This window comes from Nannobrachium achirus, assembly GCF_963921795.1.
Source record: "Nannobrachium achirus genome assembly, chromosome: 2".
In the NCBI taxonomy this organism is placed as follows: domain Eukaryota; kingdom Metazoa; phylum Chordata; class Actinopteri; order Myctophiformes; family Myctophidae; genus Nannobrachium; species Nannobrachium achirus.
Window position 1 is genome coordinate 73856737 of NC_137811.1, and position 14422 is coordinate 73871158.

The following is a 14422-nucleotide window of genomic DNA, read 5'->3' on the forward strand; positions in this document are numbered from 1 at the left end:
AATTTGACAAATAAGGTGAACATGATTGCTGAGGCGATCACGGCTACCGTATCATTGTGAGACATGTCATTCAAACAGTAACAAAGTGTTCCCGGTTGGCCGGTTCTCCGCTTGCATGGGGGGGCCCATACAGATTTCTGGCCTAGGGGCCCAGAATTGCTAGTGACGCCCCTGCATCCATGCTCCTGTCTGTGAATGTGCTTTCCATGCCAACACCAGCCATCTACAGTATTCATGCACAAATTACAGCAATCCGCTCTTGCCAACCTATAATAATTAAATAAAAGAAATCGCCGAAGTCCCATATTAGCGTGATATCTTTCATGGGGGAGCCATATGACTGGTACAGAAGAAGGAATGGATTTTTTGTTTTGTTTTAATCAGACCAGAATGAAGAAATGTGGCTGAATTATAGGGTAAATAGGCCTATATCTGCTGTTTCTTGTGAAGCAAGGCTGCCGCCCAGTCTCATGTGGGAATAAACATGTCATTTAGCGCATAAAAGGTGAAGAAAGCACGTCTAAGGATATGCGCTATTTGTTGCAGTTACTCGAACTACATAATTGCACTGGCCGCACAACGCAGGTTGATTTACATAGTACCTCCCCATGCCTTAAATATTCGTGCGGGCCCCGCACAACGCATTGATAAGACTTAGCTCTCACGTCTTAATTGCAAAACAACGCATATGAGGGTGTTGTCGCCACAATCATATGCGACCGGACTTAAATACTACACGAGCGCATAGAATACCACGTTCAAAATCGGGCCCTGAGTGTCTTTGCCCTGCTTGTGTCCCAGGTGTTTGAGTCCCACAGTGAATGAGTGTCTTTGCCCTGCTTGTATCCCAGGTGTTTGAGTCCACACAGTGAATGAGTGTCTTTGCCCTGCTTGTATCCCAGGTGTTTGAGTCCCACACAGTGAATGAGTGTCTTTGCCCTGCTTGTATCCCAGGTGTTTGAGTCCCACACAGTGAATGTGTGTCTTTGCCCTGCTTGTTTCCCAGGTGTTTGAGTCCACACAGTGAATGAGTGTCTTTGCCCTGCTTGTATCCCAGGTGTTTGAGTCCCATACAGTGAATGAGTGTCTTTGCCCTGCTTGTTTCCCAGGTGTTTGAGTCTCTCACAGTGAATGAGTGTCTTTGCCCTGCTTGTGTCCCAGGTGTTTGAGTCCCACAGTGAATGAGTGTCTTTGCCCTGCTTGTATCCCAGGTGTTTGAGTCCACACAGTGAATGAGTGTCTTTGCCCTGCTTGTATCCCAGGTGTTTGAGTCCCACACAGTGAATGAGTGTCTTTGCCCTGCTTGTATCCCAGGTGTTTGAGTCCCACAGTGAATGAGTGTCTTTGCCCTGCTTGTTTCCCAGGTGTTTGAGTCTCACACAGTGAATGAGTGTCTTTGCCCTGCTTGTATCCCAGGTGTTTGAGTCTCACACAGTGAATGAGTGTCTTTGCCCTGCTTGTTTCCCAGGTGTTTGAGTCTCTCACAGTGAATGAGTGTCTTTGCCCTGCTTGTTTCCCAGGTGTTTGAGTCCACACAGTGAATGAGTGTCTTTGCCCTGCTTGTATCCCAGGTGTTTGAGTCTCACACAGTGAATGAGTGTCTTTGCCCTGCTTGTTTCCCAGGTGTTTGAGTCTCTCACAGTGAATGAGTGTCTTTGCCCTGCTTGTGTCCCAGGTGTTTGGGTCTCACACAGTGAATGAGTGTCTTTGCCCTGCTTGTATCCCAGGTGTTTGGGTCTCACACAGTGAATGAGTGTCTTTGCCCTGCTTGTATCCCAGGTGTTTGAGTCCCACACAGTGAATGAGTGTCTTTGCCCTGCTTGTATCCCAGGTGTTTGAGTCTCACACAGTGAATGAGTGTCTTTGCCCTGCTTGTATCCCAGGTGTTTGAGTCCACACAGTGAATGAGTGTCTTTGCCCTGCTTGTATCCCAGGTGTTTGAGTCCACACAGTGAATGAGTGTCTTTGCCCTGCTTGTATCCCAGGTGTTTGGGTCTCACACAGTGAATGAGTGTCTTTGCCCTGCTTGTATCCCAGGTGTTTGAGTCCCACACAGTGAATGAGTGTCTTTGCCCTGCTTGTATCCCAGGTGTTTGGGTCTCACACAGTGAATGAGTGTCTTTGCCCTGCTTGTGTCCCAGGTGTTTGAGTCTCACACAGTGAATGAGTGTCTTTGCCCTGCTTGTGTCCCAGGTGTTTGAGTCTCACACAGTGAATGAGTGTCTTTGCCCTGCTTGTATCCCAGGTGTTTGAGTCCCACACAGTGAATGAGTGTCTTTGCCCTGCTTGTGTCCCAGGTGTTTGGGTCTCACACAGTGAATGAGTGTCCTTGCCCTGCTTGTATCCCAGGTGTTTCCAGCCCATGCCGACGGACACATGAAGGTCCTGAACAGCCTGTTTCCTCCGGTGGTCGCCCGCTTCGTGCGCCTGCAGCCGGTGGCGTGGCGCAGCCCCGCGCGCCACCCCTCCCACCCTCCTGGCCTCACGCTGCTGGGGTGCCCCGTGGGCAGGCTGGCACCGCCCGCCAGGGGCACCCCTCCCCCCAACAGGGTGGTCATCACCGCCCCCCCGACCAGGGCCACGCCCGGGCCACGCTCTGCAGGGGGTGAGTCCATTTACACCATAGACCAGGGGTCTTCAACAGGGGGTCCGGGACCCCTAGGGGGTCCTCAGAGTTACTACAGGGGGTCCTCCAAATCTTCCAATCATTTTTATATTAACAACTTGAACCCTAGTGTCCATATTCTGACAACTGTAGCCAAAAATAGCCGATCTACAAGCTCACAACGCGAGGTGTTGTGAGCTTGTAGATCGGCTATTTTTTTAAGGTTTGGTGTAGAGCGGAAAAAGAGCAGACTAGGTACAGAGTGAAAGGTCAAGTTTATTAGGTAATGACTCAAGTGATTAAATATCTGAAAACAAATATCTGAAAACACAACCCATAACCCGAATCCAAAATACACTGATGATTGTGCTGTCAAACTATATGGAATCTATGAACAGGTTGTGGGGGTCCCTGCTTCATCTCTCCCTCAACTGCTGGGAAAATGAAGCTTTTCTTGCCCTTGTATGGGTGTCGCCATCATTGTATTACTGTGGGTAACAGGAATGCTATTGGCTGCCAACGGTCACATGCAACCGCAGGGATACATGGGACATTGTCTTGAGCTTGCCGAAAATAAAGCACACAAAGAAGAATCATCACAAGCCAATGATCACAAGCCCCTCCTACAACATACCCTGCTATAACAATATCAAATATAACATAAATCTGACCATATTTTCACAAAACGCATATCATGGTGATTGAAACGAGGCTTTAAACTAGCGACAGGAACCATAACGTATTTATGACAATGTTTATTAAGGTAAGAAAATCTAATGTAAAAGTTCGGGGAAAATGAATGGAATCCTATGGAGAACATGTTGCTTCTGGTACCAGAACAGCGCAACTAACGGCCAATCATAGGAACTTTTAGTTCCGTGTTTGCTTCATTTTAAACGGGGACAACTGGACCCCTGGTTCATACTGCCACATTCAGATGGTTTGTGTAGAATGTGTTGTATTAACATGTATACATTTAACACAGGGTTTGTGTAGAATGTGTTGTATTAACATGTATACATTTAACACAGGGTTTGTGTAGAATGTGTTGTATTAACAGCAGACGTCCTGTGTTTGTGACGGTGTTTCCAGACACCCCCCTCCTCAGAGGGAACATCAGCAGCACGGCGAGGACCCCCACCTCCTCCTCCACCTCCTCCACCCTGCCCACAGGGGGTCCCGTGGTGGTCCGGGACACCAGTCTGAGTACGTACTTGTATTAAACTCCTATAAACTACACCACAATGAATACCAAACAACACCAGCTACTGTATGTTATTCTATTTTTCTTACTTTTCTTTCTTTTCTTGAAATGTTTGAAATTGCTTGTGTTTAGTGTATGTTTAAAAAACGGGTACACATTATTGTGTATCATTATTTTATGCTTTAACTATTGAAAAATAGCAGATATACAAGCTCACAGCGCGGCACCGAGTGGCGCGCCCTGCAAGCTTGTAGATCTGCTATTTTTGAAAAATTGTGAAAATTAGAATTTGGACCCGATTCTATAAGTGTCTTTTGAATCCTTCTAAGATTTAAAAAAAAAAACCATGTTTCTATGTCAGCAATCTGGCCAGCCATCGTCAAAGAAAAGGTCCTTTTCACTCAGTTAGTTAGACTACTATGTCAGTGGTTCTCAAACCAAAGGACCCCCAAAATAATATGTATTTGGCCACAGACCCCCATCTCAAAATATTTAGTTCCAGGGACCACCCATAAGCAGAATTTGAGTTGCAAACGTTCGCTTTAAAAATACATATATTCAAAGATTTGCACACATTTTCACGACTTTTTCTTGTATATCTGCTATTTTTCAATAGTTAAAGCATTCAATAATTCTAGGCCTAAAGGGTTAATGTTTATGCCTGAGAGGTTTATAAGGCTGTGTATTTGTCAAAATCTTTAAAGCAATACAAATAGATTTTATTTTTAACACTTTATTTTTTAACAATTTCACAACACCTCAAAAAACAAATGATCAAAGAGGCTGTGTCACGTTTTGACACGTTTTTTTTTTTTACGTCACAATAAAAGCACATTCCTTGAACCGTATAGTGTTTTACTGACTGTGCTGCGCTCTGATTGGTCGGTCCTGTTCCCCTGCAGGTTCCAGTCAGCCAATGATAGTGGCGGTAGGCGTGGTCTTGGGGCTGGTGCTGTGCATCAGCTGTCTGCTGGCGGGGGTCTGGTGGAGGAGAAGGTAATCTCACCTCCATCACAACGTCTTTGATTCACATAGAAAGTCATCGTAGAAGTCATGGAAATCTCAACCTTTTCTGGAGCAGGACTCACTTGGAACCACTTTAAAGGGGAAGACCACCCATTTTCAATATTGAACTATGTCATTAATATACCTTAGAGGAGTTGTGTAGAAATAAAAAAGAAAGTTCCCCCTCTTCTGTGTTGCCTAGAACTGGAGGATTGATTTTGGGGTTTGTATTGCAAATCACAACTTGATGACATCACACATATATACTTCAATATTGAAAATGGGTGGTCTTCCCCTTTTAAGTATTATTTTATGCGTTAACTATTGAAAAATAGCAGATATACAAGCTCACAAGCTTGTAGATTTGCTTTTCTTTTTTTTTCTTTTTTTTTTATCATGAAAGTGTGTGCAAGTCTTTGACTCTATTCCATAAATGTCAATTCTAAATCTTTCTTCTAAATCTGTGGTTCTCAAACTTTTTCATGTCAGTGGACCCTCAAAATGACATGTATTTGGCCGCAGACCACCATCTCAAAAATATCTTGTTCCAATATGTTGTTCCAGGGACCCCCCCAGAAGCAGATATTTGAGTTACAAATGTTCGCTTTCAAAAAGATATATTCAGGCATGCAAGCAAACTTGTAGCTTTTCGGCGAAAATCGCCGTTTTGAATCCAAATTGGTAAATTTTGTGTGAATCGTGCAGATTCGTTAAAAAAATGTTTAGGTGGGTGGGGGGGGGGGGGGGGGGTGTCGTGTCTTCAGAGCAGCAGTGAGAAGAGGAGCGTTTATTTCTTATTATTGGCTCCGATCGTTTTGTCCCCTCTGACGTGTTTGAGTAAGTCACTGTTTAACCGAGTTAGAATCGTGCAAATTCACCCGTCCCGACCCGAAAAAAGTCCAAATTTCACACCGTGCACAGCGCAGCGCACAGCGTCTGAAGGAAGAGAAGGAATCACTGATATATTAACCATTAGCTGTGTGTTAGCAGGCGTCTGGTGGAGGAGAAGGAATCACTGATATATAAACCATTAGCTGTGTGTTAGCAGGCGTCTGGTGGAAAAGGTCAAGTCACCCAAACAAACACTGTCTGAGAATGACAGCCTCCCTACTCACAGCAGACACATAAAACAGGAAGCACTGGCCATAAACATGTCCTAAAAATCACTCCTGAACCTCCCCCAAAACACCCTGGACGACGCTCCACGCGTCCCAGACTCTTCTCCCTTCCTTAAAACACCCTGGACGACGCTCCACGCGTCCCAGACTCTTCTCCCTTCCCTAAAACACCCTGGACGACGCTCCACGCGTCCCAGACTCTTCTCCCTTCCCTAAAACACCCTGGACGACGCTCCACGCGTCCCAAACTCTTCTCCCTTCCCTATAACACCCAACACCCTGGACGACGCTCCACATGTCCCAGACTCTTCTCCCTTCCCTAAAACACCCTGGTCGACGCTCCACGTGTCCCAGACTCTTCTCCCTTCCCTAAAACACCCTGGTCGACGCTCCACGTGTCCCAGACTCTTCTCCCTTCCCTAAAACACCCTGGACGACGCTCCACGTGTCCCAGACTCTTCTCCCTTCCCTAAAACACCCTGGACGACGCTCCACGTGTCCCAGACTCTTCTCCCTTCCCTAAAACACCCTGGACGACGCTCCACGCATCCCAGACTCTTCTCCCTTCCCTAAAACACCCTGGACGACGCTCCACGCGTCCCAGACTCTTCTCCCTTCCCTAAAACACCCTGGACGACGCTCCACGTGTCCCAGACTCTTCTCCCTTCCCTAAAACACCCTGGACGACGCTCCACGTGTCCCAGACTCTTCTCCCTTCCCTAAAACACCCTGGACGACGCTCCACGTGTCCCAGACTCTTCTCCCTTCCCTAAAACACCCTGGACGACGCTCCACGTGTCCCAGACTCTTCTCCCTTCCCTAAAACACCCTGGACGACGCTCCACGTGTCCCAGACTCTTCTCCCTTCCCTAAAACACCCTGGACGACGCTCCACGTGTCCCAGACTCTTCTCCCTTCCCTAAAACACCCTGGACGACGCTCCACGTGTCCCAGACTCTTCTCCCTTCCCTAAAACACCCTGGACGACGCTCCACGCGTCCCAGACTCTTCTCCCTTCCCTAAAACACCCTGGACGACGCTCCACGCGTCCCAGACTCTTCTCCCTTCCCTAAAACACCCTGGACGACGCTCCACGCGTCCCAGACTCTTCTCCCTTCCCTAAAACACCCTGGACGACGCTCCACGTGTCCCAGACTCTTCTCCCTTCCCTAAAACACCCTGGACGACGCTCCACGTGTCCCAGACTCTTCTCCCTTCCCTAAAACACCCTGGACGACGCTCCACATGTCCCAGATTGTCATGATTGATTAGGGGTGGGCGATATGGTGATAATTATCGCTGAGACGATACAGTGTGTCAACGATATGCCTTTTCAGAGGTATCGTATATATCGTGATTCAAAAGATACGTTGCGACGCGTTGTGAGCTTGTAGATCGGCTATTTTCAGCACTCAACACCGGTGAGCAAACAAACATAAATTGACTCTTCTCCACTAGTCCCTACCTAACATTTTAGTCTAGTTTTTATTTTGTTGACGAAATTGTCAATATATTTAGTCTTAGTTTTAGTCATCACAGCTTATTTTTTATTTCGTTTTTATTTCGTTTTAGTCAGTGAAAAAAAACATTTTTCGTCATAGTTTTAGTCGACGGAATCAACACTGGACTTGATAAATGTATTTCTGACCATGAGATCAATCATTTACATGAACTTGACCACCACCACCTAAACATTGTCTTGTCTCCTCACTGGCTCATTGATTATTGATTGATCAGAGTTCCACGACAAGGTATAATCACTGTCCCTGTCAAACAAGGAAACTAATAATTCATTCTATTTTTTTTTATACTTTATTGTGTCAAATACATGTAACACTCACTGATTTTCATTAATATAATATTATCATTACATGTTATGTCCATTTTTAAAGACATTTTGACACTTTTTTTTTTTAAAGTGCAGACCCTCAACCCCACACAAAAACCTGAAAACAAAAACATTTACAAAGAAAAAACAAAGATACACCAGACTTGTATAAGAAAAAAAAGAAAAGGGGGAGGCTTTGTTATGTAATTGTTGTCATTTCATTAAAAAGAAAAAACTGCTATTGTTTAAATTAATAGAATACTTTAGGTTTGAATGAAAAGCAAAAAACAAAAACAAAAGTAAAAATTAAATAGACATGTCATCCTTATTTAAAAAATAAGAGGCCCACCTTTTTTCGAAGAAATTTTCCTTGCCATTCATTTTATAGGTCACCTTCTCCATAAGGTACATGTCCTCCATTTTTTTCCACCATTTCTCTACCCTGGGAGGTTCAAAACCTTTCCAACTCCTTGATATTTGTTTGAGCGCTGTAATTCTCAAGATCCAAAAAAGGTATAAGTCTCGACTTTGCAGACTTTGGGGACGTGTTCCAAGGAGTATATTGTGATTTTGTAAGTTTAAAGCTCTCCCAAATATTTGTTCTATTGTTTGTGTGACTCTTGGCCAGAAAGTTTGTATTTTGGGGCATGTGAGGAATATATGGGTGTGATCCGCATTAGTCTCCCCGCATTCCTTCCAGCAGCCAGAGTTTAAATTATACTTAGATATTGACAGAGTTGTTTGAAAGTACCTTATATTTATTTTCCAGGCGTATTCCTGCCAGAATGGTGATCTTAAAAAAAAGAAAAATGTCTTTGAAACTCTGATTCCACTCGTTTCCATTTATAGTAATTCTCAGTTCTTTATCCCACTTGTCCTTAATGTAAACTAAATCTTCAGGTTTATTTTCCTGAAATATTTCATAAAGTTGTCCAATTGTATTTCTGTATTCATTTCTTTGATGCGATTTTATTATATATCTCAAGAGAGGGTGAAGGTTTCCAAGAGTTCTAATTTTAAGCTGATCTTTGAGGTAGCTCCTCACTTGCAAATAACGATGAAATTGATTTCTAGCAATTCCATATTGATCTACTAAATATTCAAAAGAGACCACCTCGTCTTCCTTGTACATTTGATAGAATCTTGTGAGACCTTTCCCTTCCCATATCTTAAAAACTTGATCCATAGTATTTGGAGTGAAATCTGAGTCCCGTGACATTTCTCTCATAAGAGTCATTTCTTGTTCTTTGACTTTACTTATTTTACATATTGTTTTCCAAATTTTGAAAGTATTGTGTATAGAGTGGTTGAGTGTTTTAATCTGTGCTTTATTAAAAGCTGTGAAAATCAGAGTACTGAGTGACTCAACCAGTTTAGACTCCATAAGCTTCCATTTAGGATTCATTTTATTGTTCGTCCAGATCAGGATAGATTTAATCTGTGCTGCATAATAGTAATAAATTAGATTAGGTAATGCCAACCCATCTCTGTCTTTGTTTTGTTGCAATGTTTTAAGTTTAACTCTTGGCTTCTTTGCGTCCCATCAAACATATCAAACACATGTTGGCTGGCCCTCTTTCAGATGTTGTCATGTAGATCGGTACACAGTATCTCTGTAGCCTTTAAACGAAACGGGTATTTCTTACATTGATGCTCCTACATATTATCATGCAAGCACCAGAAAGTTACTTTCCATCCCTCATATACTGTGTGCACAGTGCACACCCCATAACCCACACACTGCACATCATTTCGGAGCTCATATCTTTGAACGGGTAAGGGCTAGTATAAATAATTCATTCTAATCCATTCTCCTCTCTCTCCCCTCCAGGAACCAGGCAGCTCAGATGAAGAGCTACTCCTTGGCCAAAGGTAAACAAAACTCGACTCTACATTCCAACCGTTTAAGTTCTGTTCAGATTCACTACACCTTCGTTCTGTTCGGGTCATTTTGACCCGGTGGATATTTGGTTTAAAAAAAACAACACTAATATAAATTTTAACTTAACAAATCATCATGATACATTGACTTTGACTCAATACCAAACAATTCATATGATATATTTGGTAAATGTTTGCATTTCTGCTTTGCTATATCACATTAAACACTGAAAGAGCTAGGCGTTTTTACTGATTTAGCTGAAATCCATGTAAAAAAAACTACTTAATTTAATACTGGCAATATTGCTCATGCTTATAGGAAGGGGGGGAGGGTTCGGAATGGGGCTTCGGAAGGGGGGTGTTAGAAGTGGGGGTGACTGTGTGTCTGTGTTTTGGCATAATACTGTGTATTTCTGTGCTTCCGGGTCAAAATGACCCGAACAGCACTTAAGGTTCAAAAAATATGAGGGGGGTGTAGCATGGGTGTAGTGCAAAAATATTTTTTTTACATGTTCATCTCAGAAGAATCTTTAAGGCCAGTGAGTTTCAGGTGGAAACATTTTCAACTTCTACCTTTTTTTTCCAAATGAAAATGTAAAACGGGTCAAAATGACCCGAACAGCACTTAAGGGTTAAAGGAGTAGTTCACACCCAAAATGACTTTTTTTCTATTGATTAGTCACGCCATGGAGAGTGGAGTTCAATAATATTTTTTGTTTTTTGTCAGCATTCCTAAGAAAAAAATGTGATAACAATAAATGTACCCACATTCGTTCCGGATGGGGACCCGTTTCTAAACGGGTCCCCATCCGGAATCAATGGGGGTTAATTTACTCGAACCAAATTTTTGTCTTAGGAATGTGACAAAAAACAAAAAATATTATTGAACTCCACTCTCCATGGCGTGACTAATCAATAGAAAAAAAAGTCATTTTGGGTGTGAACTACTCCTTTAACTTCCTCCACTCCTCTCTTCCATCTGACGTGTGTGTGTGTGTGTGTGTGTGTGTGTGTGTGTGTGTGTGTGTGTGTGTGTGTGTGTGTGTGTGTGTGTGTGTGTGTGTGTGTGTGTGTGTGTGTGTGTGTGTGTGTGTGCGTGCACATACAGCAGGCTGTCAGAGCTTCCAGGGGAAGGGTCTCCCGTCCTGCCCACACTCTGAGCTCATCTCCTACCCTCTGGAGAGGGGGGTCCACGACAGCCTGCCTGGACCCCCACTCAATGGTACACACACGCACGCACGCACGCACACACACACACACACACACACACACACACACACACACACACACACACACACACACACACACACACACACACACACATATTGTGATTTTATGAATGGCTTTTGTATATATTTTTTAAACGCGACGAAAAGAACACATGTGTGCACGACACCGGCGTGCAACACTTAAAGGAGTAGTTCACCACTTTTCAACCTGTCTTCATATAATAGGTCCTCACTAATGTTCATGATAAAATATCACCATTTTTTTCTACTCAGTCCAAGTCTCCTAGGAGAGCTGTGGGAAGTTCAGAATCCATAGTCTTGTGACCTCATCATTTTCCCAAAAAAAAAATGTAATCAATATTTTTGAAAAAAATATTTAGATTTTTAATATCGCGAGAACAATGGCTTCCACTTTAAAATTGCAACTTTTCAGGAATAGAAAGCCTGCAGTTTCTATAAGCTGGATTGGTAATCGATGATGTCACAAGACTATGGGTTTCTGACCAGCCCACAGCCCTCCTCTGGGAAAAAAAAAAAAAAAAGAAAAGCTATTTTTGAGTGAGGACCAATTATATGAACATAGGTTGAAAAGTGGTGGAGTGCCCCTTTAAGAGAAAACCAGCCATACCTCTTGCCTAATGCCTAAACCTGACTTCTTAAGCCCCTATCAGAGTCTGTGGTGAAGAGCCTGTCACCGCAAATTGTAGGTGATAAGCTATCCACCTAAAGTGAGAAAACAAGTGGAGGCCATCATAGTCAGTCACGGTGAAGTCCTATCACTGTGACTGACATGAATGAGTCCCTGGGCGACTTGAATGAGTTTTTGATGCAGGATGCGCACGTAATGACGTCACTTCTAGCCTGGCGGTGCCAGCCTGTTCGCTCCGTTCCGCGATTTGTTTTGTCTCTCCGCATCACAGTCTGGAAATGATTCAGTTGACTCGTATTTCTGAACGTCCGTTGTGACGTAGCGAGGTCGTTGCTGATTGGGTGTTGTTCCAACGAATCAGAGTAGGGTTAGGTTCGCTACGTCATCAGCCAGCCAGTACACACTGGTGTATTTGTCCCGCCCCCCCGCACCACAGACCAAATAGGAAGCCGCGGTTGGATTCCACTCGCTTTCTATACCCCACCTCCCCTTGGAGATGGGAGGCGTTCCAGACTGAGATTGCGGAGAGACAAAACCAACCGCGGAACGGAGCGAACAGGCTGGCACCCAGGATAACTGTTCTGCCCAACAGGCACCAGACTGGGTTTTCCAACATGACTTTGGAGACTCCTCAGGGACATTCAATCCATGGCAGTAATTTGATCAAGTTAAAGTTATACCCCTGTAGAAATGTAACTTATAAAGTTTCAAGTTACATAGAAACAGTAACTTGAGTAACTTGAGTTGAAACAAAATATAATCACAAAAAAAGTCACATGCCAGCAGAAATATGCCTCTCAACTGAGTTTTGTTTTATTTCAAAAAGGTTGACATTTTCTTTAGCAAACATCTGTGTTCCTAAAATAAAGTAAAAAAAAAAGAAGAAAATGATGATCGTCAATCTTAACAAAACTTAAAATGTAAAACTATAACTTCGCTTGTAACTTCTTTTAACTTGTAACTTGAGACAAAAATGACCCAAAAAGTATCTCAGTTACTTGACGAGTTACAGAAATATGAATGTAACTCAGTTACCAGCAAGTTACAGCAAAATGTAACTTAGTTACGTAACTCAGTTACATGTAACTTTAAGTTCCCCATCACTTGTGCACTCATATACTGTACATTCATATACTGTGCACAGCCCCGGGCACAGGAGTCAGGACTAGTTGGTTCTAAATCTTGCTTTTTAGAGTTTGGGTTAATTTGTCCCAACCCCGAACATGTACTGTAATGTCTCGGAGTAGGTTTTAACTCACTCTCTCTCTCTCTCTCTCTCTGTTTTCTCTCTCTCTCTCTCTCCATGGGTCGTCCATTCTTGCCCCTTGCTCGCCCCGTCACCATGGTTACACTATAAACATTCCTTTCTGTGCTCCACAGAGCGGCTCTGAAAGAAAGAGGCTCTTTAATTGCAGCCCCCCCCCCACCAGACTGAGAGGTCCAGTGGTCCCCCCCCCCCCCCCCCCCCCCCCACCAGACTGAGAGGTCCAGTGGTCCCCAGGCCAGCGGTCCTCTGGCTGCTCTAATAAGACAATCACAGCCCCTCTTCTAAAAGCCTGTCTAATTAAAATAGCTCTCCCGCTCCGCGGTGCCCTCTGGGCTCGGGGGGTGAAACCCCCCCCCCACACACACACACACACACACACACACACACACGTCAAGTGGTCTGGGCCAGACCCCCCCCCTCATGAAGGGACCCACTCAGTAGCACTGGGGACAACAAGTCCAACACTGTACGATCATGGAAGACTTTCACTCAAAGGAGTTTCACTATCTGGAAGGACTCTTCTGTCTCTCTCTCTCTGTCTGTCTGTCTGTAGTGTAAATGCTGTAAACGTAGACATGTTGTTATGCAATGCACTCAATGATCCACTCATCACGGTGCTGTGGGAGTGTAGCGGATGTTACTGGGCTCATTTACTGACAACAAATGATTATTTTCAGAATTTCAGAAAGGGGGAGAAGGGAGTTAGGTGCTAAAAACAATCAACATACCGTTTATATGGTAACACGTCGTCCATTCACCCAAAATCCTGTTCGCCCAGGTGCCGCGCTGCGAGGTGACTGCTCTCCATTCCGACATGTCGCCGCTCCGACATTGACTTCTTATTGTCGGAGTGGCAACACTTCCATAGGGTAAGGGTTAGAGCATACATGGGCAACTGGCGGCCCGGGGGCCACATGCGGCCCCCACCTTCACTTAATGTGGCCCGCAGGTTAATACTGGAATATTGATATATTATTGATTTCAGCTGTCACAATTCCAAACATGACCTGCTTTAATTCTGTCTATATTAGCAGGTTAATGACTATAGTAGTATTAAAATGTATTTATTTTATGTCCAATGTAGGTATTTGTATTTAGGTTCATAATATGGAACATTTTTGGCTATAGGGGCATCGCAGATTTGTCTTGGGAAACTTGTGGGAGCCAATTAAAGTTGGGACTTTACTATAGAGTCAAATAATACAAAAAATAAATATGCTTTAAGTAGCATGTGAGGGGTCAAACTAGGTGTTATTCGGGATTCTGAATCCAATGCAATCCAATTTGTTTTGCACGAAAAACATTCCTTTCCGAGAAACGGCCGCCACAAAACTTTGAAAAGTGATGACTCATCACTAAACCATAGTTTTATGGGTTCCGTTTTTAGCCCAAGGAATGTTTCTCCTGCAAAACAAATGCTTGCATTGGATTCAGAATCCCAAAAAACACATAGTTTGACCCCTTACATGCTACTTAAAGCATTATGTATTTTTTGTATTATTTTACTCTATAGTAAAGTCTATGAGAGCCCAACTTTAATTGGCTCCCACAAGTTTCCCAAGACAAATCTGCGATGCCCCTATAGCCAAAAATGTTCCATATGGCATGTTCTAACTGCGTGCCAAATTTCATAACC

At 43.8% G+C, this 14422-nt stretch overlaps 1 protein-coding gene across 1 annotated transcript in view; it reads left to right on the forward strand.

The window, feature by feature from the left end:
• The window catches only part of LOC308294790 (discoidin, CUB and LCCL domain-containing protein 1), a 66700-nt gene that overhangs the window by 47137 nt on the left and 5141 nt on the right, over window positions 1–14422 (forward strand). Inside the window, exons 10-14 of the mRNA XM_080737649.1 lie at window positions 2350–2605; window positions 3698–3811; window positions 4712–4805; window positions 9592–9632; window positions 10750–10863. Coding sequence (XP_080593775.1) covers window positions 2350–2605; window positions 3698–3811; window positions 4712–4805; window positions 9592–9632; window positions 10750–10863 — 619 coding nt within the window. The remainder of the gene's footprint in view (window positions 1–2349; window positions 2606–3697; window positions 3812–4711; window positions 4806–9591; window positions 9633–10749; window positions 10864–14422) is intronic.